This window comes from Macaca thibetana, chromosome 17, assembly GCF_024542745.1.
Source record: "Macaca thibetana thibetana isolate TM-01 chromosome 17, ASM2454274v1, whole genome shotgun sequence".
Classification (NCBI taxonomy): domain Eukaryota; kingdom Metazoa; phylum Chordata; class Mammalia; order Primates; family Cercopithecidae; genus Macaca; species Macaca thibetana.
The window spans coordinates 29,609,522-29,637,367 of NC_065594.1; the positions used below are offsets into that span (position 1 = coordinate 29,609,522).

The 27,846-nt window shown below is 41.9% G+C and overlaps 2 protein-coding genes across 2 annotated transcripts in view; one reads left to right on the plus strand and one right to left on the minus strand.

The window, feature by feature from the left end:
• On the minus strand, positions 1–27,555 carry C17H13orf42 (chromosome 17 C13orf42 homolog). Its single transcript, XM_050766370.1, has 4 exons — positions 27,142–27,555; positions 3,419–3,566; positions 1,129–1,369; positions 1–145 (listed from the first exon to the last, which is right to left on the minus strand). The coding sequence occupies exons 1-4, from the start codon at positions 27,553–27,555 to the stop codon at positions 1–3; spliced, it is 948 nt and encodes a 315-aa protein (XP_050622327.1).
• LOC126940470 (peptidyl-prolyl cis-trans isomerase NIMA-interacting 4-like) overlaps positions 1–27,846 on the plus strand; it is a 1,058,238-nt gene that overhangs the window by 20,813 nt on the left and 1,009,579 nt on the right. The gene's annotated exons all lie outside the window — the stretch shown is intronic.

Genomic DNA, 27,846 nt, shown 5'->3' on the forward strand with positions numbered 1-27,846 from the left:
TCAAAGCAGCCATTGTCCTTTGGGGTTCTCTGTCTCATAGTAGTCCTCCCCAGGAGACATCTGGGGCTCCAACGCAAAGAGCTCTGCATCCCACTCCATGTCTTCTCCTGAGAAGTTGAAAAGGATCTGTCTGGAGCTCCCCAGGCTAGAAGGAAGGAATGAGGCAGGAGGTTAAGTTCGGCTTGGCTGGCCACACAGAGGGAAGGGATGCTCAATTACCACCATTCTCATGGAGACCCTCAGATTGCTGCCCTAGTCCTGGGTCTTGGGGAGGACCAAATGGTGTCACCATAGGGGCCATGGGTAGACATCAGCTGGACCTTGGCCTGGCCTTGAAGGCGAAGGATGGGTGGTGAGGGCTGGGTTGTGATTTTAATATGTCCAGTGCGTGGTCTTACTGTGGGAGGAAAATGCTATCTAGAAAACCCCTAAATCCAACAGGGTTTAGTGGCTTTTGTAGAAGCAAAGAAAGACAGCTGGTGAGGCTTGACAGGCCCTTCCACTGTGACAGGCAAAGCCCTGCAGCATGGCCTGGGTTGCCCAAACCCAGAAAGAACTTACCTCTCTGAGTGAGTAGATAACAGGAATTTGATGGTTAGTAATGGTAACTAGGCCTGAAGGAAGAGGATCTAAAAGGAAAGAGGCCAGAGGAGATGGTGGTAAGATGGCCCAAGAGGGGCCTGGCCAGCAAGAAGTTCTACATCTCGGAGCCTGCCCGGTGCCTTTTAGAGAGGGGCATCTGATTCATTTGATGTTGGTTTCCTTTTGATGCTATGCTCTGTTCAACCTCAAACTCATTATAAGTCTGTAGCACGCAATGTGTCAATGGCACTGGAGGGAATCTATGAAGGTGGATGGCACAGTGCATGGGCTAAGTGGGCCAGAAACAAAGGGAGGCAGACCCAGGAAGAAGCAAGTTAGGAGCAGGCAACAGCAGTGCACCAGGCTGGAGTGCAGACTACCAAAAAAAATGTTGAAACTAAGACCTCCGCAACACTATATACATACATATATATATAAAAATAATATTTGGCATGTAAGATGGGGCTCGACGCACCTTAAGGATCACCCCAAGCATCTGGAGGCCATGAGAACATCTTGGTCATGCTATTTAGCCCAAGCACTTACTCTTTTTTGCAGGCTTTGGGCTTAAATTTCCAGGTGTTGAAGGCCCCTTCCACAGCCTTGGGCAAATAAATGGGGTGCCTCTCAAGTCTCCTCTGAGTGCCCACGGTCCTGCGCTCAGTGCTCCTTCGAAACTGGCCGTCCACAGTATGCACAGTGTGAGCAGCGATATCCTCAGAGTGTCTGCGCGGCGCCCGCAGGATCCAGTTAGAATGCAAGCTGTGCTCCCGGGAGCTGGTGGCCACTGGAAGAGAAAAGCATGTGACCCGGGAAGGAAGGACTTGCCATTGGGAGGCATATAAGGCAAAGGAGAGGGCGGATTGGACTGAACACTCACAGGAAATGGGTATAGGCAACCATGATCCTAATAGCGAATTCTTAGAAAGGCCTGATAGCCAAGCAAAGCAGATTTGACTCTGCAGTTGCGGTGCAGGAGGAATGCAATGGAATATATGTCCATTAAAACTGAGGACATAGGCCAGGTGCGGGGGCTCACGCCTGTAATCCCAGCACTCTGGGAGTCTGAAGCAGGCAGATCACCTGAGGCCAGGAGTTGAGACCAGCCTGGCCAACATGGAGAAACCCCATCTCTATTAAAAACACAAAAATTAACCGGGGGCGTGGTGGCAGGCGCTTATAATCACAGCCACCCGAGAGGCAGAGGTAGCAGTGAGCCGAGACCACATCACTGCACTCCAGCCTGGATGACAGAGCGAGACTCCATCTCAAAAAAAAGAAGAAAAAAAAAAAAACCATGAAGACACAGATCTATATTTATTGACTTGGAAAGTAGCCCAAGATGTATTGTAAATTGTTAAATGAAAGGAGATCCTAGTTTTATTTCAAAAAAATTAAAATGAGTCTGTGAGATTGTGTGTGTGTGTGAGTGTGTGTGTGTGTGTTAAAACCACACTCAGAAGGACATATCCCCAAATGTTAACGGCGATGATGATCTCTGGGTGGTTGTTTTACAGGTCATATTTTTTGCTCTCTTCTTTATGCTTTGGTATGTTTTTTGTTATCAGAGGAGAAAAGTGGCCATTTCATGAACTGAATAAAAATGACTTGGTCACACTCATTTTTATTAAAAATCATAACTCTGAAAATGACCCTTGCATCCTTAGTGGATTTTGTCATCCCTTCACCGATATCGTGAATTTCCAAGGCCTCCTCACTCCCGGGGCAGGGCTGCTGTCTGTCAGGGACTGGAGGGGCTGCGTGGGAGAGGAGGAGGATAAGAATAAGCTTGGGGAGCAGGGTTAACCTTCTGTGAAACTGCAAAGGACCCAATTTGAAACCCCAAATCCCACAGACACACATCTATCAAGGCCAGAACAACAACAATAAATCACAAGCTTCTTTCAAGCATTAGAGAAAATACTCATGAATTATTTAATATTGGTACCAAAAGCTTTGACCTTAGTATAAGGGGCCAGTGAGCCCCCTGAATAAAACCATCATTAATTTACACCATGGGGGGCAAGTCAAAGATTAAACAAACTGTCTGACAGTCGCATGACGGAATATAAAGGGGGCTCAGCTGATGTGTTTGGATTTTTTGCTCTCCATCAGGAGGGATGCCCCAGGACACGCCTCAGTGAGGAGGGAAGCATGGCCTCAGGCCTCACCGCACTCCAGCTCTAGCAGTCCAGGCTGGGTCTGGGCAGCCACGGTGGGCCTCTCCTGCCCTACATCACCCTACTACCTAACCTAGGTATGGTCGGAAGCTGGATTCTCAAATACAGTTTGTCCATTCCCTTTCTTTTTTTTCTTAAGTTGGGGTGAAGCGTACAGAACACAAAATTTACCATCATCACCATTTTTTCAGTGTGCCGTTTAGTAGCGTTCAGTATATTCACATTGTGGAAGCGATCTCTGGAACTCTTTCATCTCAAAAAACTGAAACTGTACCCTTTAAATGACACACCTCATTGATTCTCCTTCCTTCATCATTTCCCTATTGCTGTCCTTCTTGGAGTCTTAGGAAAGTCTCAACTTTCTCAGCCATGGTAAGTGGACCGCAGAGAAAACATTGTCCAAACATGGCGCCAGAGTGTTGGAGGGACAGGCTGGAGCAGTGGCCGCAGAGACAACGGAAGTAAGAGATCCCCACAGAGGATGGGCTCAGGGCCTGGCTCCAGCTTGGAGGTGCAGGGTTTCCCTTCAATCAGGGAGGTGGGATTCCTGGTGGCCTATCCTATAAGTCCATCGCAGAGCCCCCAGCCCGTCCTCACAGCATCGCAGCCCCACCCGCCTTCAGACACCATCTTCCCACTGCCTTCCTGGAACTCACCATCAAAGTCCACGTCTTCATTTGGTGGGGTGGCCTCGGCAGCCCGGGGCCGTCTCTCTGTATCCAGCTCTGCAATGATGGAGTCAAAGAAGGCAATGGCCTCAGCCACATCGGCACTGAACTGCGAGTATTTCTTTGGGGTTGCTTTCTGCTAGAGGTGAAGGGGAGGAGAGAGAGTTGCCTGAGGCAGTAAGCCAGAGACTCAGAAAAGGGTGAAATGTTGTTAAAACGAAATGCGCATGGCGTTAGGGATTTGCGAGGTTTCAAAGGTAACTATGAATAAGTGCCCTGTGAAAGGAGGGTAGATACTCCAGGTCCACTATTGCTGTAGGTCAATGGATTTCTAATTATCTCAAGAAGGGAGAGTGAAAGGACAACAAGATCTACTTCTTTCTGGGTCACAAATTTGCTGTCAGACATTAGGCAAAATAATTAGTCTTTTTTTAGCCTTGTTCCTTGCTGATAAACACCCAATTAGGAGATTGTACAGTTCCTTAGGTAGGTGGTGAGATGCTCACAGCAGAAAAGAAATGATAGATCTCCAGATATGTTGAAAATGCTCTAAGAGTTGTCAGTTTCTATAATAACTCAATTGTACCATTTAAAATAACTAAAGGAGTATAATTGGATTTTTTGAAACACAAAGGACAAATGCTTGAGGGGATGGATACCGCGTTTTCCATGATGTGATTATTTCACATTGCATGCCTGTCTCAAAACACCTCATGTACCCTGTAAATATATACCCCATAAATATATACCTACCATGTACCCACAAAAATCAAAAATAAACTTTTTTTTAAAATAAAGATGTTTTCAGTTTCTAAAGGAACCAAATTTACACTCAAATCATGGAATAAATTAAAATTAGTATGGTTGTTTGAAAAGTACAAGGAATAATAAAATAGAGAGTTTCAAGAATCTGTTCAGTAGCTAACCAGGTTCCAGGCTTTTACCTGACCGTTCCCTTCATGATCTTCACAACAGTCCTGTCATGAGTGACTGACATCATGGAAGTTCACGATCCAAGATGGGTTTCAGTGGAGAACTCATGGTCTCTAGAACTGACCAAATCAATATGTGTACTAATAAAAAACTCTCTGAGGAATTTAGGAAATAAGAGGACTTGGGGAGAGAAAAAAAGGGACAGATGTGTTAACATGGGCACTTTTGATCCAATGTAGAGTTATTTTAATATGGGCATTTTGAGAATAGGATGGTATTAAAAGTGAATATGATTTAGTTATAGACAGGTGTGTCAGGAAAGAAAACAACAGCATCTCTATGTGTACAAGATGTTTTTTAAGTGTATGCATTTTGTACTACTAAAAATTTTTAAATAGAGAGGTTTTTTCCTTTTATACTTGCAAAATATCAAAGGAAAGCTCTAAGAGCTTTCTTAGAGGAAGATGTTGAAGGACCACAATATATACCTTGATATGATTTGGCTCTGTGTCCCTACCCAAGTTTCATCCTGAATTGTAATCCCCACATGTCGAGGGAGAGACCTGGTGGGAGGTGATTGGATCATGGGGGCAGTTTCCTCCTTGCTGTTCTAGTGATAGTGAGTTCTCTTGAGATCTGATGGTTTAAAAGTGTGGCACCTCGCCTTTGCTCACCCCCTCTTTCCTGCTGCCTTGTGAAGAAGTTACCTACTCTCCCTTCACCTTCCACTATAATTGTAAGTTTCCTGAGGCCTCCCCAGCCATGTGGAACTGTGAGTCAATTAAACCTCTTTTATTTACAAAGTACCCAGTCTTGGGGTAGGATCTTTATAGCCGTGTCTCCTGGTCCTTCTGCTCCATCACACTGGCCAGCTCTCCACCTGCTTTCTGGTTGGCAGAAGCTTTTGGAAATCTCTCTTCCACAGATGGCCTTTCTCTTTTAAAATGAAACTGAGGAGAAGAAAAGTAGAAACTTCAAGAATATAGAGAACAAGAGAAAGGCCATCCATGGAAGAGAAATTTCCAAAAGCTTCTGCCAGTCAGAAAGCAGGTGGAGAGGTGACCAATGTGATGGAGCAGAAGGACCAGGTCCCAGAACATCATGGGTGGGGTGGCAGCTGAGAAGAGGGACAATTCAACCTTCAGGAAGTGGAGACGCTCTAGACTGGGTGACACCAGGCGCAACAAGGGCTGGGCATGGGATGAGACTAAAAAACCAGGAGGCCCAGTCTCTGAGTGCAGCAGGCCCAGCTGCCAGGCATCCTTCTTACAGGCAAGTGACAGAAGGCTCATGCCTGGAGGTAGGTCCACACTTGTTCATTCTCCCTGCATTTTCTCTTGCTGCTTCCTTTGCCTTGGATATTCTAATTGGCTGACTTCCAATTCATCCACTGAATCTTGGCTGAGACTGCTCCTTCTCCAGGAAGCCTACCCCTCTCCTGGGCTAAGTTTCCATCCTCTAGGTTCCCATGGGCTTCAGTACCTAACCTAAGTCTATGATGATGGATATCATTTTAGAGATTTTGGCAAAGTGGAGAAGAGAGAAACAAAGAGTGGATAAAGTCATTCTTTGGCTGACCCCTGAGGAAGGATGAATATTATTTAATAGTAATGCAAGGTCCATGGTGGTTTTGCACCTCAAAACCTCCACATGGAGGGGACATCTCCAAGTCTTCAGAAGGCAACTGTCATCAGTGTTTAGCTTAATGCAAAGGTCTCAGTCTTGTTTGTGTCCATCATATTGTTTTATCTGGGTTACCCTGTTATTCAATTTAAGTGATTCAGTCCTAAGTGTCTCTGGAGGGAGGGTTTGGCTAGCAGCTCAAAGCAGCGTGAGTCAGTTGCTGTCAATTGTTAAAGAGTTAGGAAAAGAGTCAATGTTGGTGTCTTAGCTATTAAAGGCTAAGAAAGCATCCTACCATTGGCTAGCTTAACATGAATGTTGTCTTGTTGTGAATCTCCTGAATCTCCTCAAGTATTATCCTCTGAGGATAACATTTATAAACTAGAAAAAGAAAACACTAGCATAGAAATCACCATCTCAGCCGCTGAACTCTCTGTCATCCAAGCTAGTAGACAATAGCCCTTTAAGCTTCACCTTTGCTGGAAGTGAGATTCCAAATATTCAAACACATCACCTATTTCAAAAACTTCAGCTTTAGGATTCAAGACTTGGGTCAGTTTCCCACACCTTGTCATTTCTGCTTAAGCTCAGCAGCAATTACCATCCCAGGATCACTCAGAAACACTGACAAGTGAGCTCCTTGGGCGACACTGAAGAGCCTGTTCTTCCAGGTCCCACTTCTCGGGCTCTGCTGGCACAGTCAATCCACAGTCATTATAAACTGGTTTCTGTTGAAAGAGCTTTTGGATCCTGCTGTGGCTGGGGAGTGAGTCAGTGGTGGCACACTGGTGACATTATTTGTGACTGACCCATATGTGCTTGTGTGACTAACTCTCGTCACACAAGAGGGCTTTCCTCCACTTGTCTGATTATCTTCATTAGTCTCCCTACTGCCTTGCCCCAAATCCTTTATGGGATAAGGCAGGGGCATAAACACATGTAAGTGAATAAACAAATTGTTTTATTCTCCTACTTAGTCCCTGCCTGGCTTCCCTGCCTGCTTTCCCTGTCCCTTGACTCAGTCTGAGATCCCAGTCCTGAGAGTGATAATGCTATCCCCCATCAGTGTCAGGGTGACTCTGTAACAGTGGTACCTAATCCCAGTGGTTGTTAGACTCTCCTGGGGTGCTTTTAAAGAATATCTATGCTTGCCCTTTTCCTAAAGCAATGAATTTAGACAATTAAGTGATTCTAATACACATCACTCTACAGGGACCTGAACATAGGGGAAACAGCAAAGGGGCCCACGATCTCCACCTCAATGTCTGGTTTACAGTGGAAAAACCTCAAATCTTGGTTCTACTCCCTGGGTTTGCAAGAGCAGACAGGAGTGTCTCCTCGATGACAAGAACACAAGGGACATGACCCAAGGGGACAGGATACAGGTCATTGAGGGATGAGAACAAAACTCTGGGTTAAGAGGCCCAGACTCTTCATGTCTTTGTGTCCTTCCTATGGCTTAGCACACAGAGAGGCCTGGGTAATGGGACTCCATCCATCCCCTGCTGCTCTCTCCTATTGGCCCGAACTATGAGAACATCTCACCCATAGGGGCGCAGTTTCCCATTCCCAAACTTTACCTAAGCCACCTCCTGGGCAGATATTTCCTCTGCTTATATTCATGCAGTTTTGTTTGCTTCCTGAATTTAATGTTTGGCATTCATCCCTGCCAGACTTCATTCTGGCTAGAAACAACTGCTGCTCTAATGAGTTACAAACGGCTTGGGATTCTGATCCTATCTCTTATTGTCCAGGGGACCAAACATCCTGGTGTGCTCAGGAATCATCCCAGTTTATGCCTGTTATCTCAGTGGGATTATGCATAGTACCTCTTTTCACTCTTCCAACATGTCCCTAGTTGGGGGATAAATCACCTGGTCCTTTCTCATGTAAACCACAAGTTGTGCCACCTCCTCACTCCCCCAAGTCTGTTACCACCTGCAATAAGCTGCATTTTATTATCAAGTTACTGTAAATATGCATAACATTTTCCTAAATTCTTCACTTTAATCCATGTTTTTTGATCACCAATCTTTTGAATAGGATTTATTCATTTGAATTATTCATTTGTTTTCACCTAAATCTTATCCACAATATCTCATCTAAAATTTCCGGATTTGGTTTATTTAAAGTGATCTAGGCACCTGAGAAAAAAACTTGAGTGTAAAATCCTAGCTCTTTATAATTTATATATTTTTTTCAAGTCTGTCACATTTGCTTTGTCCAAACCTCACTTTGTTGCTTTTTAAAAAGCAACTCTCTATTAGTGAATCTTTCTAAAACACTCAACTTAGTTTCCATAAAAGAAATTAGATTTTATCGTTCATATTTTATAATATTTAATTAAAATAAATGATTATAAATTATAATAAGTCCAAATTATATAAACCAGTTTGGGAACAAATATAACTTAATTTTAATAAGCACGTCATTCAACTTGTGAAGCTGAGAAGTACATAGACATATCCTAGTTTTAAAAATGTTTTATTGCCGGGCGCGGTGGCTCAAGCCTGTAATCCCAGCACTTTGGGAGGCCGAGACGGGCGGATCACGAGGTCAGGAGATCGAGACCATCCTGGCTAACACAGTGAAACCCCGTCTCTACTAAAAATACAAAAACTTAGCTGGGCGAGGTGGCAGGCGCCTGTAGTCCCAGCTACTCGGGAGGCTGAGGCAGGAGAATGGCGTAAACCCGGGAGGCGGAGCTTGCAGTGAGCTGAGATCTGGCCACTGCACTCCAGCCTGGGCAACAGAGCGAGACTCCGTCTCAAAAAAAAAAAAAAAAAAAAAAAAAAAAAAAAAAATGTTTTATTACCAACAATTTTTCAATACAAAAACTGTAGAAAATAGAACCATGAACCCCATATACTCATCATCAGCAACAACCATCACCTTTCTGCCATTCTTGTTCATCTATCAACCTCTCACTTTTTTTTCTGGAAGCTAATCCTAAAGACAATTTTACTCATAAATACTTCAAAATGTATCTTTAACAGATAAGAGTTTTTGGCAACATTATCCACAATATTATTATACTCAACAAAACTGATAATTTCTTAATATCAGCAAGCACTTAATATCAGCAAGCACCTAGTTCTATTTTTCTTGACTGACTCAAAAATGTCTCGTGCAAGTTGGTTTGTTCAAGTTAGGATCCAGACAAGGTCCACATTTAGTTGCTACCTGTTTAAGTCTCTTTAATGATTTATGCAGGTCATTTAATTGAAGAATCTGCGTCTTTTGTTCTACAGACTTTCTCACATTCTAGATTTGACAGACTCCTTCTTCTGGGTATTGGTTCACATGTTTCTCTATTCCTCAAATTCCCTATATCTGGTACTCAGATCTGGAGCAGGGCTGTCCAGTAGTACTTTCTGTAGTGCTGGGAATGTTCTACATCTGCACTGTCCAACATGGTAGCCACTAGCCACGTGTGGCTATTGAGTACTTGAAAAGTGGCTACCGTGATTGAGGAACTGAACTTTTAATTCTTAAATTTAAATTTAAATAGCCATATGTGACTGGTGGCTACTGAATTGCAAAGTTCAGATTTAAAGGTTAATTCAATTCAGACTTAATTTTTTAATAATAAGGTTAGTGGTTTTGTGTATCACACACCAGGAGGCACACGGCACATGTTTTCCTGTTTTATGCAATGTTGACATTGATTGGGGGTTTATGTGATGTTGCTTGGATCCATCTACTAGAAAATTTGCTATCTACCTTTTACTTAATGCTTTTAGCAATCATTGTCTAGATTCATTATTTTACTACCAGTTGCAAAATATTGCTTTTCCAGTTCTTCAACCTTCCCGCATTTATTAACTGTGCTTTTGGTATGAAGAACTTTCCCGCATCAACCACATGGTCTGTTTAGGAATAGCAGAATACTTGCTCTTTTCCTCTCACATAATAAATTGATACCCTAGAAAGTTTTCGAGGTAACCAATAAGGTTCACGTGCTTGTTTGGTTGGAGGGGGGTATTATTTAAAATTCACATATTTTTAACATATTTGATGTCTTTTCATCAGTTGTAATTATCCTTTTTGATGCTCACACTGTCCTGTATTTTGACAGCAAGAACTCTTTCAAGGTGGATCCTGAGTCTCTTTGACACAATCCTAGTATCTTTGAGAACCTCCGAACTTTTAGACATAAATGCCCAATATTCATCTTGTACGTTTTCCACTCCAGACCTAGATTCTGTTACTTCTCCAAAAAAACCTTAATTTTTAGTTGGAAGTGGTATTTAGACAGCACAGCATACATGTTAGGGATTTTATTGCTACAGGGTTGTCATTACTTCTGGCCTTTTCAGTGCAAAAAATGAGGAAATACTAGTTTTTTAGAAATAAAAAATCTTGAGTTCATACGGATATTTGCAACTCAAATTAAAATAGTGTGTTCACGGTTCCTCTTCCCACACTTTGTATTATTGCTACAATACATTTCACTTTTAATTATGCTGTAAATACACAATATATTGCTACTTGCTTTAGACAATTTGTTATAATTTAGAGAATTTTAAAATGTTTTAAACCCACAAATTGTATTTTTACCTTTTTCCAGTCCTCCTCACCTCTTTGTGTGGATCTAAGTTTCTATCTGGTACCACATTTACTCTTCAAAAAAATATCCTTACTATTTATTGTACTACAGGTCTGCTGAAAAATGAATTCTCACAGTTTTTGCTTGTCTAAGAAATATTTCTTTTGCTTTCATGTTTTAAAAGATATTTCCACTGAGTATAGAACTCTGTTGACAAGTATTTTTTTTCTTCCTTTCAGCACTTTAAAGATACCACTTTGAATATGGTTAGGCTGTGTCCCCACCCAAACCTCATCTTGAATTGTAGCTCCCATAATTCCCATGTGTCACGGGAGGGACGCTGTGGGAAATAATGGAATCATGGGGGTGGGTCTTTCCTGTGCTGTTCTCATGATAGTGATTCTCTTGAGATCTGATGGTTTTATAAAGGAGAGTTCCCATGAAAAGCCCTCTTGACTGCTGTCATGTAAGATGTGCCTTTGTTTCTCCTTTGCCTTCCACCATGATTGTGAGGCCTCCCCAGCCAGGTGGAACTGTGAGTCCATTAATCCTCTTTCTTTTATAAATTACCCAGTCTTGGGTATGTCTTTATTAGCAGTGTGAGAACAGACTAATACAACTCTATTGTTTCCTGGCTTGCATCATCTCTGATGAGAAATTTGTTGTAATTTTTATCTTAGTTATACTGTGTAATGTGTCTTTTTTCTCTTTGTCTTTTCAGTAATTTTATTATGATATATGTCGGTTTTATCATTGTTGTTGCTGTTGTTGTTGTTATTGATCCTGTTTGGTGTTTTTTCTTAACTTCTTAGATCTGTGGTTCAAAGTATGTCATTAATTTGGGGGAAATTGTCAGCCATTGTTCCCTCAAATATTTCTTATACCCCCTTCTCTCTTTCTTCTTCTCTGGGATTCTAACTACACTTATATTAGACTCCCTGATGTCATCCCATAGTTCTTGGATGCTCTGTTCTTCTTTTTTTTTTTTTTTAACTATGTCTTCTTTTTGTGTTAGTTTTGCTCATCTCTTTGGACCCATATTCAAGTCTACTGATGTTTTCCATAGCTGTGTCAAATCTATTGATAAGCTCAGCAAAAGCATTCTTCATCTCTGTTCTGTGCTGCTCATTTCTACTCTTTTCATTTGGTTCTTTCTTATGGTTTCCATCTTTCTGCTGAAATTATCCATCTGATCTTGTGTGTTTTCCACCTGTTCCATTAGGACTTTTAACATATTACAGTTTTTAAAAATTTTCCTGTCTGATGGTTCCAATGTTCATGTCATGTCTGAGTCTGGTTCTATCAGTTGCTTTGTAGCTTGCCACTGCATTGTTCTTTTCTTGCTTTTTCATATAATTCATAATTTTTTGTTGAAAGCCAGGCATTTTATGTAGGTCAGTAGACACTGAAGTTTTTATGTCTGCAAATGGTCTTTCCTTTGGCTAGGCCTTTAGTTTGGCTTTGAGTCAATCTAGATAAGATTTTAGCTGGGACTGGGCCTGTTGTTGCTATGGTTACTCCAAGTACATCACAGACTTTAAGTCTCTCCAGAAATACCTTGTGTTTAAAGTACAGGATAATTTTCCAGAGAGTTGGTCCTCAATGTCTGCTGCATCCTCAGCTTTAGGTCTTTATCCTTTGTGCTTTCCTAAAGAAAGGGTCTCCCTCCACACCTTTGCCCCTCTGTTAGCAGTATTCTACTGTCAGTTTCTACCTGATGCTTGTTAGGATGGTGGTGAGAGGCAGGAGGGCATTCACTGTTTTATGATAAAGCCCCGGCCTCAGGCAGGTGCTGTGTCCCTGGGGATGCGGCCTTCTCCATGGCCTTGAAAGGCTGAGAGTGATATTCTTTCCCATTGTACACATCCTGAGCAGAAACTGACAGTGTCTCTAATTCAAATTGAATAGTAGAGATTTCATATTTAACTTATTTAATTCATATTTGTATCTCTATTAAACTGAATATCTTGGTTCCATGCAACATTCATAATATTATTTATTTGTTTTACCCTACTATATATAATCATTTCAAAATAGTTACACCAACATTACCAATAGTAAGCCCACTGAATGCAGTTTAAGATGTGTGTGTGCATCTGTGTGCGTGTGTGTGTTATGTGTTTTGTCTTTGAACTGAAAAACGAAAATTCTGTTTTAAAGTCTCTTGAAATAACGTCTTGCTGTGTAATTATGCTTTTGACTTGGTAATTTGTTAGATTCCTATGCTTCAGTTGGGTTTCATGTTTTAAGGGTTGCTTTTTCTTTTTGCTTTAATATTTTAAAACTATGTAAATAATATGCATGGCTCCAAAACCAAACTATAACTAACACTCAAGAGAGGGCTTGCTTTCATGTCAGTCCCTCCTCTTCATTTCCTCTATCTTTGCTTTAGTATTTTGTTTATCTTTCTATCATTTCTTCAAAAATATAAGCAAGCAAGTAAATTTGTATTTACTGCTTTTACAAAAACAAAAAGGAGCATACCATGTATACCTGTGAATACTGCTTTCTTCACTCAATGTATCCTGAGGATCACTCTAGCAGTAAATAGAAATCCTCCTCATCCCTCTTAATAGCTGCATAGTTCTCCATTGTACAGACAGGCATAGATACAAACAACAGTCCCCTATTGATACATCTTTGGGTAGTTTGCAATCTTTTGCTATTACTGCAGCAATGAAAAGTCTTGTCATATGTCATTTTGTACTTTGCCTGTAATACTATAGTTAGAGACAGGCTTCCATTTATAAATACCCAGCTTGCTCTGGATGTCTTAACGAGAGAATGGTGAGCATCAAGTAATCTGGCAAGTTAATTAAGTATGGCTTATTAATAGAGCTTCTATTGTCCTTTTATAAATTACACTTTTAAAGGTCATCAAATGGATTCTATGATGATTTTCTAAGTACCAAGTCTAAACTACAAGTCAGGGCTGAGCCTTTTCTATTCCTGGATTGAACTCAGGCTGAGCTCAGCTTTTTCTGCCTTCTCACAATTTCCATGGGGCTTTCTAACCTACACTATGACATTCCCGCAGCGATTCCTTCAGGGCTCAGGCTATTGTCACAGGAAAATCTACTTTACAAAGAGGTGGTTGTACAAAATGAGACTTCAGTCATCAACACCCCTAGATGAAACTCAAAATAGTCTTCCCTCCCTGAACTCACAACTCCAAGCAAAAGTGGATTGCTTCCCTCCCAATCTTGATTTTTTTTTTTTTCCTAGCCCAGACCTTTTGGTCTTTGGAAATGCCAAATGCAATGCAAGATGTTTCCTGCTGCAGCCTTCCTTGAGTTTCACAGGGTCCACCTTTGCCATCAGCCCTGAAGTAGCCCAGGGAGAAGCTTTCTCTAAGAGCATCCGTATCGCATTGCCAGCTCCACTCCAGTTTGCCTTTCACATTTAACCCTCCATGGCCTTAGGGTTATCATTTTCCATGTCTTCATCTCCCCACCCCAGGCCTGGGCCTCAGATTACTTTTCTCAGATGGAATCCTTTGCATTTTCCAAACAAAACTCGTTTGTATTTCTCATTTCAATTTCTAATTCCTTGAGGGCAGTTTCTAATTTTTTATATATATTTTTTTTTGCGTTTCATATCAGTTTGCCATCCTGTTTGGCTTCACCACCCTCTGGGTACCTGGGCTGCCCGCTTCTTCAGTCTATTCATTTTCTTCTGGGCTCTGTCAGTATTTTTCTGCAAGAGATCTAAATTCTACAAAATAAACTTCCAGTTGTAAACAGCAACATTCTGTCAGAAAGAAGAACTCAGCCAATGCCAAGGAGACCACCGCTAAGCATCCAGCCCCCTCTCACCTCTTCTACTTGGCAATTCCCCTCATCTCCTCAGAAGTCAGCTCACGTGTCATCTCCTCTCTGAAGCTTTCACCAATTGCCGCAGACAGACCCAGGCACATCTTTTCTATGCTCATTTTCTATCTCATTGGATAGATCCACATTGCACACTGTATTAATTCACACTGGACCAATGATCCTCAACCTCTTCTGTGAGATGACTTTAGCAAACAACACTCACGAATATGACATACCCCTACTGATAAATGTACACTGCCAGCTGCAAACATGAGACAGGTTGTAGGATATTCACAAGTCCCAATGGTCTGGTTGTAATTCTACCTGTTTCTCATCCAAGGCACCTCAACACACCAGTGTGGCTCAAATAATGACACTGGGAGTTGCTTCCTCAGGCTATGGGCTGCATTAGGGCAAATATATTGTCTTTATATATGAACATCGAGCATCTATTTCAGTGCCTGATGTGGAGTAATAACTATTTGTTGAGTGAAGGAATATACACCATTATATACATGCCATTACCGAATTATATTTTCAAACCAATTAATATGTTGCTAATTTATACTTTGGGACTTAATTTGGCAAATTTTTAGGAACTCTATACTTCTGATTTCTATAAAGTACTAATAATACTTCCTTGGGATAATCATACCTAGGAATCTGAATGTCAATATTGGTGATGAAATTTCCAGGGTCAAATGTAGAATTGATCCTGATTGAGAAGCTCATTTTACACTTGGATCATTCAGCTGGGTGAAATTAAATGCAAAACAAGTCAAATTTACCCACAAGCAATTTAATATTGCCAAATAAGGTTTTTCTGGTTTTAAACCTTAAAAGTTCCATCTAGTGCATCTTTTTTGCCTCTTGCTATCCTTGGGATGGAGATACAGGACCAAGTCAAAAGTGATACTTATCCATTCCTTTTATACTACAGCACCCAAGGAAATGTATGCTCATAATTGAATAGGGTTTTACGGAAAAAGAGTGGGAGTTTATGAAACAAGAACTGTAAACTGAGAAGAAAAAATCTTAGAAAAAAGTATCATCACTGAAATTTAAATACATAAGCACACATAGCCACATACAAATTTTCAATAGATGAGCTAAACAGTCAACTTGCCAGGACTGAAGAAAAAATCAGTGAAATAGACAACTAAGCTGAGAAAATTATCACAAAGAGATAAAAATAAGAAGTTTGTCAGAAACTCTAGTATAACTGAACTATGGTATTATCTATTATAGCTAAACATTAAAACAGTTTTGGGAGACCAGCTGCATATCTTTTGTTTCTGGTAATAGAGGTTGTAGACTCACTGGATCCAACCAACAGTTTTAGGCTTACTTTTTCCCCAGCTTTGTAATATTTGTTTTTGTTTGTTTAGAGGAAGACTATCTCTCTGTCACTCAGTCTAGAGTGCAGTGCTGTGACCATCGCTCACAGCAGCCTCGAACTCCTGGCCTCAAGCAATCCTCCTACCTCAGTTTCCCAAAGTGCTGGGATTATACAGATGAGCCATCTCACCTGGCCCAGCTTTATAATCTTAAAGCCATTACTTATTTTGCCAGCCCCTTGTAACTCCTGGCCTTATATGTCATCTAAATGATCATTTGGCTTTAACAAAACACTAAGTTAATAAAATGTTGCTCATATATATCGAACTGTTAGAAGCCTAACTGATAGAACTGAATTAATAGACTTAAAGCATAGTGTAAAATCTTCACAGACAGTAAGTGAAATGTCACAATCCATTAAGAGAAGGAATGTACACCACCCTTGTATACATGCCAGTTGTCAATAAATAGTGTTGGAAAACTTTGCTATTTGGGAAAAATTCAAGTTGTGTTCTCAGTTCCTACTATATATCCAAATAAATTGCTGATAGACAAAGGGATTGGTTTAAAAAAAAAGAAAAAAGGAAAACAGAACCATTATAAAAAGGATAATATGGCAAATATGCACTTGACCTTGAAACATGGAAGGACATTCTTAGCATGAAAGCAATGTAAGAAATCACAGATGAAAATTGACGACAAAAAAATAAGTAGCATCTGCACATCAGAAAACGTCAAATAAATGAAAAGATGCATAATAACTTGCAGAAAATATTTTAACACACATGGAAGACAATGCACTAATATCCTTAAAAATCCCTGTAAATAACAAAATATAAGAAGAGTCCCTATAAATGAATAACAAAACTTTAATACAGCCAAAAGAAAATGTATAAAGACAGGAATGAACAATCCACTAAATAAGAAGTATGCATTTTTATAACGATAAAAAAGGTCATTCTTCAATGACCCTTTGCAAAGGTAATTATGCAAGCAGTAATAAAAGTACCTTAAGATACTGTAATTTATCTATCAAATTGGCAAACTTTTAAAATTAACGACAGTACTTGATGCTGATAAAATGCAGTAAGAAGAGTTTATTAGAAACCTACTGTTGATGAAAAGCATAAATTGGTAAAATGTTTCTGGAAAGTAATATGTAAAAGAATCCCTAAAAAATAATGACCTTTGGCCTTCAATCCATTAATCACACTTTAGGAATCTCTGCTAAATGCCTTATAGACATAGAGTAAAATGTGTTTATTTATAATGTTTAGCAATTGTTTAAAGAAGGCAAGCTGTTAAATTTGCCTTTTAAGCTTTTGTTTACAAAAAGTAGTTAATGAGATGGAAAAGAACCCATAATATATAACATTAACTGAGAAGAGAATACAAAGATGTATATATGGTATGAACCAAATTTAGTACATTTATACATATATGGACATTAGGTTTGCCAGGTTTAACAAATGAAAATAAAGCTTGGCAGTTGAAGGACTAATTTCAGGTAAACAATGAATAATTTTTCATATAAATACATGCCAAATATTACATGGGACATCCTTATACTAAAAAATTCAATTTTTGCTAGATACTCATTTTATCTTACAACTTCAATGCACATATGTGCAAATACACAGAAAAAAAATGACTATAAGAAAATACACCTAAAAATTATATAGTAAATATCTCTATCTAGATGGTAGGATTCTAAGATATTTTTATTTTCTTCCCTATACTTTTCTGTGTGTTATGAATTTCATCTTATAAGCAAATACAACTTTATTATCAGAAAAAATGTATATCATGTGTTTTTGATGGTGGGCTCTAATCAATTACATAGTGGCTATTTTAATTATCAGGATATGATTCCACACGAATATACTCAAACTATATTCTATTCCACTAAAAAAAAGAAAAGGCAAACCCCTACTCATCAAAACCATATATCTATGACTTTTCCAGATCTTCCATCAAAGTTTATAACAGTTTCCTTCCTAAATTACAATTTACCTGGAGTTTCTCAGGTAATTGGTTTACTGAGCATCTGCCATGTGCCTAAAACCATGCTAGAGGTTGGAGTTAAAAAGATAAATAAGATGCAATGCCTCTGCTCAATGAGCTCACAGTTGGTGGCATAGATAAGCAAAAGAACAGACAATTACAGTGTGCTGAGTGCTAAAACAAGGCTCAGACATAGGGAGGAGGGAAATCCATTGTGTTGAATTGTGGATGTGAGAAAAGGCTTCCCAGGAAGTACTGTCTCTGCTGTCCCAAAGGACAAGAAGTTAGCCAGGTGAACAAGGTGGTGTAGGGGGGAGAAAAAAGGGAGGAGGAAGTATTGTTTGTAGGCAGAGCAAACAGCTTGTGCTCAGAGGATAGATTAGGAATATAATTACATGTCTTGCAGCTTGACTGAGAGGGACTGCAGGAATCATATGCACGGTTATCAATCATTATTATACTATCTGCCATCTTGCAGAGAGCTCTGCCAAGCATAATAGGAAATTTTTTGCAATTCATATTGAATTTTTACTGCCTTTCAACTATGTAAACCAGACACTGGCCAAGTGATAGAGACAGCTCCCCAGCCTCCGCCAGTAACTGATGCTCACAGAAAACCTGCATTTTAATATCACTGTGTTTGCAGAAATTCTCAACAGATCTGAAAAATAATTCTCAATGGTGTAAAACAGATCCAGAACCTGCTTCCTATCGCATATGCAATTAATATACGGACGACTTGGAGTCTTTTTAGATGAACTGGATTCAGACCCTCCTGCCATAGAGGAGAAAGAGCCTCTACAGGCTGTTGATATGGTCTCATTCTGTGAACCAAGCTGAGTGGCCTTAATAGAAAATTAATTCTGAAAGCTAACTATTTTCAGAATAAAACTATTTTCACTAAAAATCAATCACTTTTGACAGGTATTCTTCAGAATTCAACAGGCTCTTTTTAAACCATTCTTATAACAGGTGAGTTTCATTAGTTGAGGGTCAGGGAGGGGTGTATATTTTGCAACTAGTTCATCCAGGCAGACATATCAGAAATCCAAGCTACTCAGGGATCCATGAGAGAATTAATGAGGTTTCTTCTGACTGTGGTGGGTGACCAGCATATTAGTCCGTGTTCACACTGCTATAAAGAAATACCTGAGACTGGGTAATTTATCAAGGAAAGAGGTTTAATTGACTCACAGTTCCGCATGGCTGGGGAAGCCTCAGGAAACTTACAATCATGGCAGAAGGTGAAGGAGAAGCAAGTACCTTCTTCATAAGGCATCAGGAAAGAGAAGACCAAGCAAGAGAGGAAGTGCCACACTTTTAAAACCACCTGATCCCATGAGAACTCCCTTGCTATCATGAGAACAGCCTGGGGTAAACTGCCCCCGTGATCCAGTCACCTCCCTCCCTTGACACGTGGGAATTACAATTTGAGATGAGATTTGGGTGGAGACACAGAGCCAAGCCATGTCAACAAGTAACCCCCGCCTGAGAAAATGTCCAATGTGAACCATCTGGACTGTGTGGGAGCCATGGGGTTCCATAGGACTCTGCTGCCAACCCCAGAACAGCAGCCTGGCTCTGTCGCCAGCCTCCGGAGCCTCTTCTCTGTGATCTAGCCAGGCCTGGGTTCACTTAGGTGGCCCATTTCTCAAAGTGGCCTGTGGTTGTTGCTGTTTCTCTGGCCCTAAAAGTGTGGGGAGCTGTCCTCAGGGAGGACCCCAAATACCAGCAAGCACGCTGGTCAGATGCAGAGCACAGGCTTCAACTTTTCCTCTTCACCTCCCATTGAAACCAAGACTGATCAGTCATAGAAAGAAAGGAAGTTCTGGGCCGAGCGCAGTGGCTCACACCTGTAATCCCAGCACTATGGGAGGCCGAGGTGGGTGGATCATGAGGCCAGGAGTTAGAGACCAACCTGGTCACCGTAGTGAAACCCCGTCTCTACTAAAAATACAAAAATTAGTCGGGCGTGGTGGCACGTGCCTGTAGTCTCAGCTACTCAGGAGGCTGAGGCAGGAGAATCACTTGAACCCGGGACCCAGAGGTTGCAGCGAGCCAAGATTGCGCCACTGCATACCAGCCTGGGCCACAGTGCAAGACTCCATCTCAAAAAAAAAGAAAGAAAGAAAGAAAGAAAGAAAGAAAGGAAGAAAGAAGGAAGGAAGGAAGAAGGAAGGAAGGAAGGAAGGAAGGAAGGAAGGAAGGAAGGAAGGAAGGAAGGAAGGAAGGAAGGAAGGAAGGAAGGAAGGAAGGAAGGAAGGAAGGAAGGAAGGAAGGAAGGAAGGAAGGAAGGAAGGAAGGAAGGAAGGAAGGAAGGAAGGAAGGAAGGAAGGAAGGAAGGAAGGAAGCTCTGACACATGCGACCACATAGACAAGCCTTGAAGACGTTGTGCTAAGTGCCATAAGCCAGACACAGAAGAACGAGTATGATTCCGTTTATGTCGGGTGCTAAAATGGGCAAATTCACAGAGACAGAAAGTAGAACAGAGACTACCATGGACTGGGGAAAGGGGGAAATGAGGAGTTCGTGTTTGATGGGTGTAGTTTCTGTTTGGAATGAAAAAGTTGTGGAGATGGATGGTAGTGATCACTACACAACATCGTGAATGTACTAAGTGCCACTGCATTGTACCTTTTAAAATAGTTAAAATGGTAGTTTAAAAATAGTTTACTTTAAAAGGCTGTTTCATATTTAAAGAAATAATTGTCAAACCTTTTATAAAAATAGTCTCCTGATTTCTAAATGAGGTACTTTGAGAGGGTCCACGATCTTTTAAGGAATTCATTTACTAGGGTACTACTAACAATACTTTCATAAAGTGTTCTAAAAATACGTGAATTAGGGCTTAATAGTCCTTTGGATGAATTATTATGCATTTATATAAATGATAATTTGGAAAAGCTCATGGGAGACTAGTGTGAAAGACCCTGATTATTGTCTGGCTATTAACATTTTGAAAGATATCTAGTAGTATGCACTTTTGCTTTTAAAAAATTGATACAAAGTCATTCAAAGAAAAGCATTTAGTACGTGGGGCGCAGTGGCTCACACCTGTAATCCCAGCACTCTGGGAGGCTGAGGTGGGCGGATTGCCTGAGTCCAGGAGTTCGAGAAAAGTATTTAATTTCTTAAGAATTTGTTAACTGTAATAGACTTCATTACCCATAATCTGAGGACACTAAAAAGCACTCATTTCAGGAACCATGAAGTGCTGTGTGAAAATGGTAAAAGTTATGTTACATTTGTTGTACCACACCAAAATAAAGCTTAAATTTGTAATGAAAATGTTTTCAAGTTAGATGGTGGTGAAGATTACACAATACTGAATAGACTAAAAACCACTGACTTGTACACTCCGAAAGAGTGAGTTTTAGGTATGTGAATTAAAGCTATTATTTAAAAAAAAAAAAAAAAAGCCAAGCTAAGAAAAGTGATGTTTATGAGTAGGTGAGAAAAGAGAGAAGTAAAATAACCCAGGGCTCGTCATAGCAGGAGAGGGCTGCAGCTTGAAGAAATGAACAAGAATAAGAAAGCGAGGACAGGCACACACACACACAGGCTGAAGCCAGTCACATCCCATACGTAACCCTGGAACAAACTGCGCAGGGAGCAATCGGCTGTCTAACATGCTAGGATGCAGGGTGGAGTGGGAAGAGCAAAAATCACGCAGGACAACTTGTTACTTTTCACAGACATTTTTCTCTCCTGGGGTGAACCAATTCTTCGAAGGATTTTGACAAAGGCCATTGGAAGGGTGTGTGATCTATCCATACCTCTGGCATTAGAATTCTTCCCTGGGCTCAGAAGGAACTGGCAGAAGCTCCTGAGCTCAGCTAAGCTGCCAATCCATAGTCTCCCACTAAGATGCAGTTCAGGACAACACCCTGTGTTGTTACAGCTGGGGCTCTGAGAAATCACCGTAGGAACTCTGGTCTTGCTGTCTGACAAGACTGACTCCCCCCATGAGGACAGGGACTTTGTCTTCTTCACCAGCATCTAGAACAGCTCCTGACACATAGTATGTGCTCAATAAATATATGTTAAGGGACAAGTGAGTGATATATTAATAAACTGTTACTAAAATATTATTAAGGGCATCACTAACCACATCACACAAGACTCCCTTAGTCAAGTGCCATATGAGATATTTTGAAATTCAAAGCCAGAAGAAAAATCTCACTCCCCTAAGCAATGGGTATGGTTCTTCTCAGATCATCAGAATTTTGAAACAAGTCCAGCTCTTTTTATCTTAGCTTCCAGCAAGGACAGAGCCAAATCTAAGACTCATCTATGGCAGCTGAATTAGCTTCTATGATCTGCATATTATTTTGAGTGGTCTTGCATTTCTATGATTTTTTTTCTCTCCCGATTTTCCAATTTCTGTTGCTACTTAACAATTCTGTATGCTCTTGAATCTTGTATGTTATACAAGATCAAAATATGTTTTCCAGTCAAAAGATGCTGTAGATATATTGATAGTGTGAGTTCTGATATGATACAGAAGCTAATTCAACTACGCAGAAGCTAATCCAACTGCCATAGATACTTCATATCAGATACTTTAGGATCTGATGAGCTGAGAGATATGAAAGTATTTTGTTGAAAAATGATTTCAGGACATAATCCCTACCCATCATGAAGTTCTGATTGTAGCTGTGCTTGCACTGTTTCCTCAGCTCTTTTCCTAGTGTGTATTGAGAAGTGCAAAAGTAGATGATATACAAACTCAGTATTTCAGTGCTATGGAGACCTAGAGTAAAACTGGAATCATGTAGCCATGTGAAGAGAAGTCAAGATGGAGATAAATTTCATCCATGGATTGTGGAAAGAAAACAATTTAAAGCGTACCTTCTGGCCACTCCCTTTCAGCCAGGTTTCTCTTGAACAAAAGAAGCCCAGTCTCTCCCACTTTGGGAGGGCTTCATTCTACACAGAATCCATGTGCAGTGTGACGCAGCTGCCTCCCTAATGACTCTCCCTGGACCAGGTGTGCAGGATAAAGCAGCCTCTGCACTGCATCCTAAGGTGCACACTCTTGCATCTTGTATGTTATACAAGATCAAAACATGTTTTCCAGTCAAAAGATGCTGTGGATACATTGACCAGAGTGTGAGTTCTGACACGATACAGATTGGGATCAAATCCTGGCTTTCTCTTCATCAACTGCATAGCCTTACACGAATCTCTTAATGCCCCCAGGCCCCAGTTTTCTCCTTTGTAGAATGGGGCTAATAGCCAACGTGTCAGGTTTGGAGGGTGATTAGAAGTCAGGAATAACAGCTGATTGTTCCTGACTGTGCCTGGGCTATGGCACGGGAGCAGGGGAAGTGGGTGTAGAGGAGAACATCACTGCTCCTCCTCACTGGCAAGAAACACCCAAGGTGCCCAGAGCAGGAGGAGGCTTGCCCTGTTGGTTCAGCGACTACATTCCTTGACAAGACACACTTCAACCATGCCATCCTTCCGCCACACACATTATGCCCTGAGTTGGAAGTTCTAACCTTTTCGCACCCAAACAATGAGTCCCAAACTGCAGCTTATTCCCAACACTGACACAAAATCCTCAGATATGGATTTTTGTTGTTGTTTTGATTTTTAAATGTTGCAAAAAGTGTATTTCATTCATTTTTATAATGACCTATTGTGAGGGAGGAGTACATTGCCAGAGGGCCTGGTAGAGACCCCCACCATGCAGGGTCCCAGGAGGAGCTCCCAGACCCACCCGAGGCTCACCTCGCTTCTAGCGTGTCCTGACTTCCTCCTCCCATCGACCCACATGGGTGGTCTTCCAGGCTCTGGGTATCTCCAGGGGTCTGGGATAACAGACCATTTGGTACCCTGGACTTGGATGCCATTCACATGTCAATGGGACCTGTTAGACAGCCCCACTCCAGAGTATGAAAGCCATTTTTCTTGATCCAGTAATGGCTTGTGAAATCAAGTTATTGTGTCATGACAATGCTTTTAAAAAAAAAAAAATTAGAATAGCATAGAATGCTTTAGAAACCATCAGAGTGCTAAGCAAGGAACAGGAGTAAGTCTATTTCATAAAACTTTTGTTTTGTTTGTGTGTTTGGGTAAACTGGGTCAATATCCAAAATATGTTTCTTACTGCAATGGATCCTAATCACAATAGTTTAAAAGCCACTATCTTACCACAAAAGAGGGACAGACAAGGGAACTTAGGTCCTGTGGCCAGGCCAGGGGCTTGCATCTGGATGGAGGGAGGGCAGAAGAGAGGGCCTGGCATGGTGCCCTGGAGCCACAGAGAACACTGCTCCCTCCCTAGATGGAGGCCGGCTCTCCCCTCTGTATGGCACAAAAGACATCAGACTTTTAAAGGCTATAAAGCATCTACAAATAACTGATAGTATTCACTCCTATGCTCTGGAGATAGAAAAATGAGCCAGATACTGTTTCAGCTTCAAGCTCACCAAGTTCACTGCAGTCCACCAGGGGAGACACACATTTTAACAGACCGCAGTAGAACATGATGAAAGCTAAAATAGAGGTGTGATCAGACCAATGCTGGAGAAGAGAAGAGGCTAATTCTATAGAGAGGTATATTCACTTCTTAGGGCCACTGTAACAAAGCACCACAGGCTGGGTGGCTTCTGTAGCTTAGAGCTACAGATCTCACAGTTCTGGAGGCCTGAAGGTGTCCGCACGGCCATGCTCCCTCTGAAGGTGCTGGTGAAGGGTCTGTTCCAGGCCTTTCTCCTGGCTTCTGGTAGGTCCTTGGCTTTTGTCCGTGGCATTCTCCCTGCATCTCTGTGTCCTCACGTGGCCATCTTCTCATGCAAACACCAGTCCTATGAGATTAGGGGCCCACCCTACTCCAGCATGACCTCATCTTAACTAATTGCATCTGCAATCACCTAGTTTCTAACTGAGGTCGCCTTCTGTGGTACTGGGGGTTAGCACTTCCACATACACATTTTGAGGGGATACAGTTCAACTCACAGTAGGTAGTCAGGGGAAAGAATGGTGTTTTCCCTAAATCTGGAATGTCAGCAGAGCTTTCTCCCAAAGCATGGGGTAACGGCATTCCAGGGTGAAGGAGTCCTCCTGGTCCCCTGTCCTGGCAATGCACAGAGACCCAGGCAGCCGTGGGCCACCCCTCCAGCCATGAAGCTGGAACCCATCATTTCACAGGCAGGCCCAACATACAGCTGTTTCTGTCAGAGCCATGGGGAAAGAGAGCAGTTGAAAAGACTGCTAAGAGCCTCCTGTACCCAACATTTCAGGGTCAGTAAACACTGGAGTAAGTGCCTGGTATATGCTAGGAAAAATTACGTGCAGGAGCCTACTCCTCACATTATCATTTCCATTACTACCCGACAGAAAAACAGACCCAGAGAGGTGAACTTCCCTTAACAAAGGCACACAGCTGGTAAATAGCAGAACTAAAATTCAAATCTTGGTCTGATTGACTTCAGTGTCCTTTCAAAACTCTTTCCTGATTGCGTTGTGGTGAGAGGCATCTCTGAAGGAGATCCCTACATTATAGCAGGCCCATGTGCCTCTGCACAGCCATTCAAAGGGCTAGAGCTGGTCATTCTGCTTCTATTCCCTCCCTCTATCTTTGGATAGCTCAACAAGGAAGGGAGGCAGGTCCTATAAGAGAGAGCTCCATTTGCAGGGAAATGTAGTACCTAGAGGAAATCTAGCCAGTGCCTAGAACCCCAGAATATCCAAGCTGGAAAAGAATTCAGAAACCACTGCAACCCCCTCTGTCATCAGAGGCGGCTGGCCCACAAATCTACAGCTCACCAGCCACAGAGTCAGCACCAGGACCCGCGATTAGGACCCTTTTGTATGGGCCTCCAACACTGACATACTCTTAGAGTTAAAATGATGATTTAAACTGCTCCCACCTGGTATAACATGCAGACAGTTGAAACCAATTGGGTTAGGCCAAGCCCTAGAGATTTGATAGTGGGCCAATCAGTCATTCAACATTAATGGAGCTTGCACGGCCTACAAGACACTCTGGGGAGAAAGCAAGGAAGCGGGAGACAGGCCTGCTGCTTCAGACATCGCATCCAGTCATCAAGAAAATGACTGATGGAAGCATGCAACAAAACAGCCTCAACCTACGGGCATTAGAAATTAATAAAAGCAGGCTGAGTTTGGCGTCTCACACCTGTAACCCCAGCACTTTGGGAGACCAAGGTGGGAGGACTGCTTGAGGTCAGGAGTTTGAGACCAGCCTGAGCAACAAAGCAAGACTGCCGTCTCTACACAAAATTTTTTTAAATTAGCCAGATGTGGTGGCAGGTGCCTGTAGCCCCAGCTACTCGAGAAGCTGAGGTGGGAGGATCACTTGAATCCAGGAGGTTGAAGTAGCAGTAAGCTATGATCATGCCACTGCACTCCAGCCTGAGCAACAGAGGAGACTCTGTAAATAAAGACAAGTCTGAGGAAATGAAGGAAAGAGTAACGGAATGAAATGCTGGCTCATAATTAAAATGAGGTGACCTAGCATGTAGAGGTGGGTCACCGAGCCTCAGTTTGCCCTTCTGTGATACTGAAGGAGTTCCTCCCCACCTAAGGTACTGGCTTTATTGGGATGCTCAAGAAAAGATGATATATACAAAACACTGCAATAAGCATAAACAAAGAGATAAATGCAAATTATTTCTTTCACTCATTTCATGCTTGTGACTGTCTGGAGACCTCCAGTGCCCAAAGCCATCCCAGAATCTCCCAAGAGACACAGACTCTCTCTGTGGCTATACCTGAGCCACCACATGCCTGCGTCTGAGGTACAGATGGAGGAATCGTCCAGTTGTTTGGCTTGCATGGGGCTAAGCACCTCAATATTTGAAAACATCTAGTCATATGATGATTTTACTTTTCACCAGGATTTTTAGATGTGACAACAATAATTTTTTAAAAACCAATAATTTGTTGAAAAACGATTTGCTGTCATACAAATGCCATGCAAGCATTATCTCGCCTATAACACTGGGCAGTAAATGACAGATGTGCAACACAAATACGGCGCCGCCTGACACCAAAACCCGTGTCTTCCCCACCGAGCTGCTCTGTGGACACTGTTACCTGCTCCTTCTTGCTTCTTGGGTATTAAAAATAAACATGGATCAAGAAACTACCAATCAGGCACTATGCTTATTACCTGGGTGACAAAATAATCTGTACACCAAAACCTTGTGACACATAATTTACCTATATCGCAAACCTGCATGCGTACCCCTGAACCTAAAATAAAGTTAATAATAAATAAATGAGTAATAAACATGAGCTTAGCCACCCTTCCCCAGGCTGGGGAGATGGCCACATAAAGCATCTGAGGACTATTGCACCGTGGCTCAGAATGTGTCAGATTAATTTAGCCATGCAGAGGTGGGAAGAAGCTTTCAAACAGTTGTCCAAGGCTCTTGGAAGAACCCTCATCTAAATTGTACTGCTCAGCAGCACTTACCTTTATTTCTTTGGGAGTAGACCGGACAGGGGTCTTTTTCCCTCCCTTGGAGGATTTGGAGGAGGTTGAGGAAATGCCCTGGGTGCGGTGGGGCTTCAGATCACTGAAGCTGCTGAGATATTTTTTGCGCAAGGCCAGCAGCTCCTGCAGGTACTGCAGGCAGTCCTGGGTGCGCGAATACATCCACGCCCGGTCCTCCTCCTGCCGCAGGTAGTACAGGCTGGTGTCCATGCTACTGGTGCTTTTGTACTTCTTTAAGGACTCGCTGAATTTCTCCCCGTGGTCCCCGACCACATACATGGAGCTGCTTCGAATCAGCTTCACTGCGGGGCTGGCTCCTTCGTAGAAGGGGCTCTCGGCCGCCGTCTTTCTCTGCGGGCTGGAGTTAAAGATGGAGTGGATCTTTCTGAACATAGCGTTCGATTTCTTTCTGTGGGTACCTTCCAGCTGCCTGTGCTGCCGCCACTTGATCTAGATGCGGGGAGAGAAGCCGACATCCAGGCCTCGCACCATCTGCCTTCCAGGAGGCCTCTGATCTCTGGGATCCCAGGGAGCACCGGCTTGATCAGGTGGGTGACCTGCACATCTCCCATGGGGGATGTTTACATCCTATGACCAAGATGCCATAAACAACCCGAAGATAGAAGGTAGTGCACTGTGAGCTTAAAAACGAGTGCCCTGGCTGGCTTTATGAAGCATTTGGTA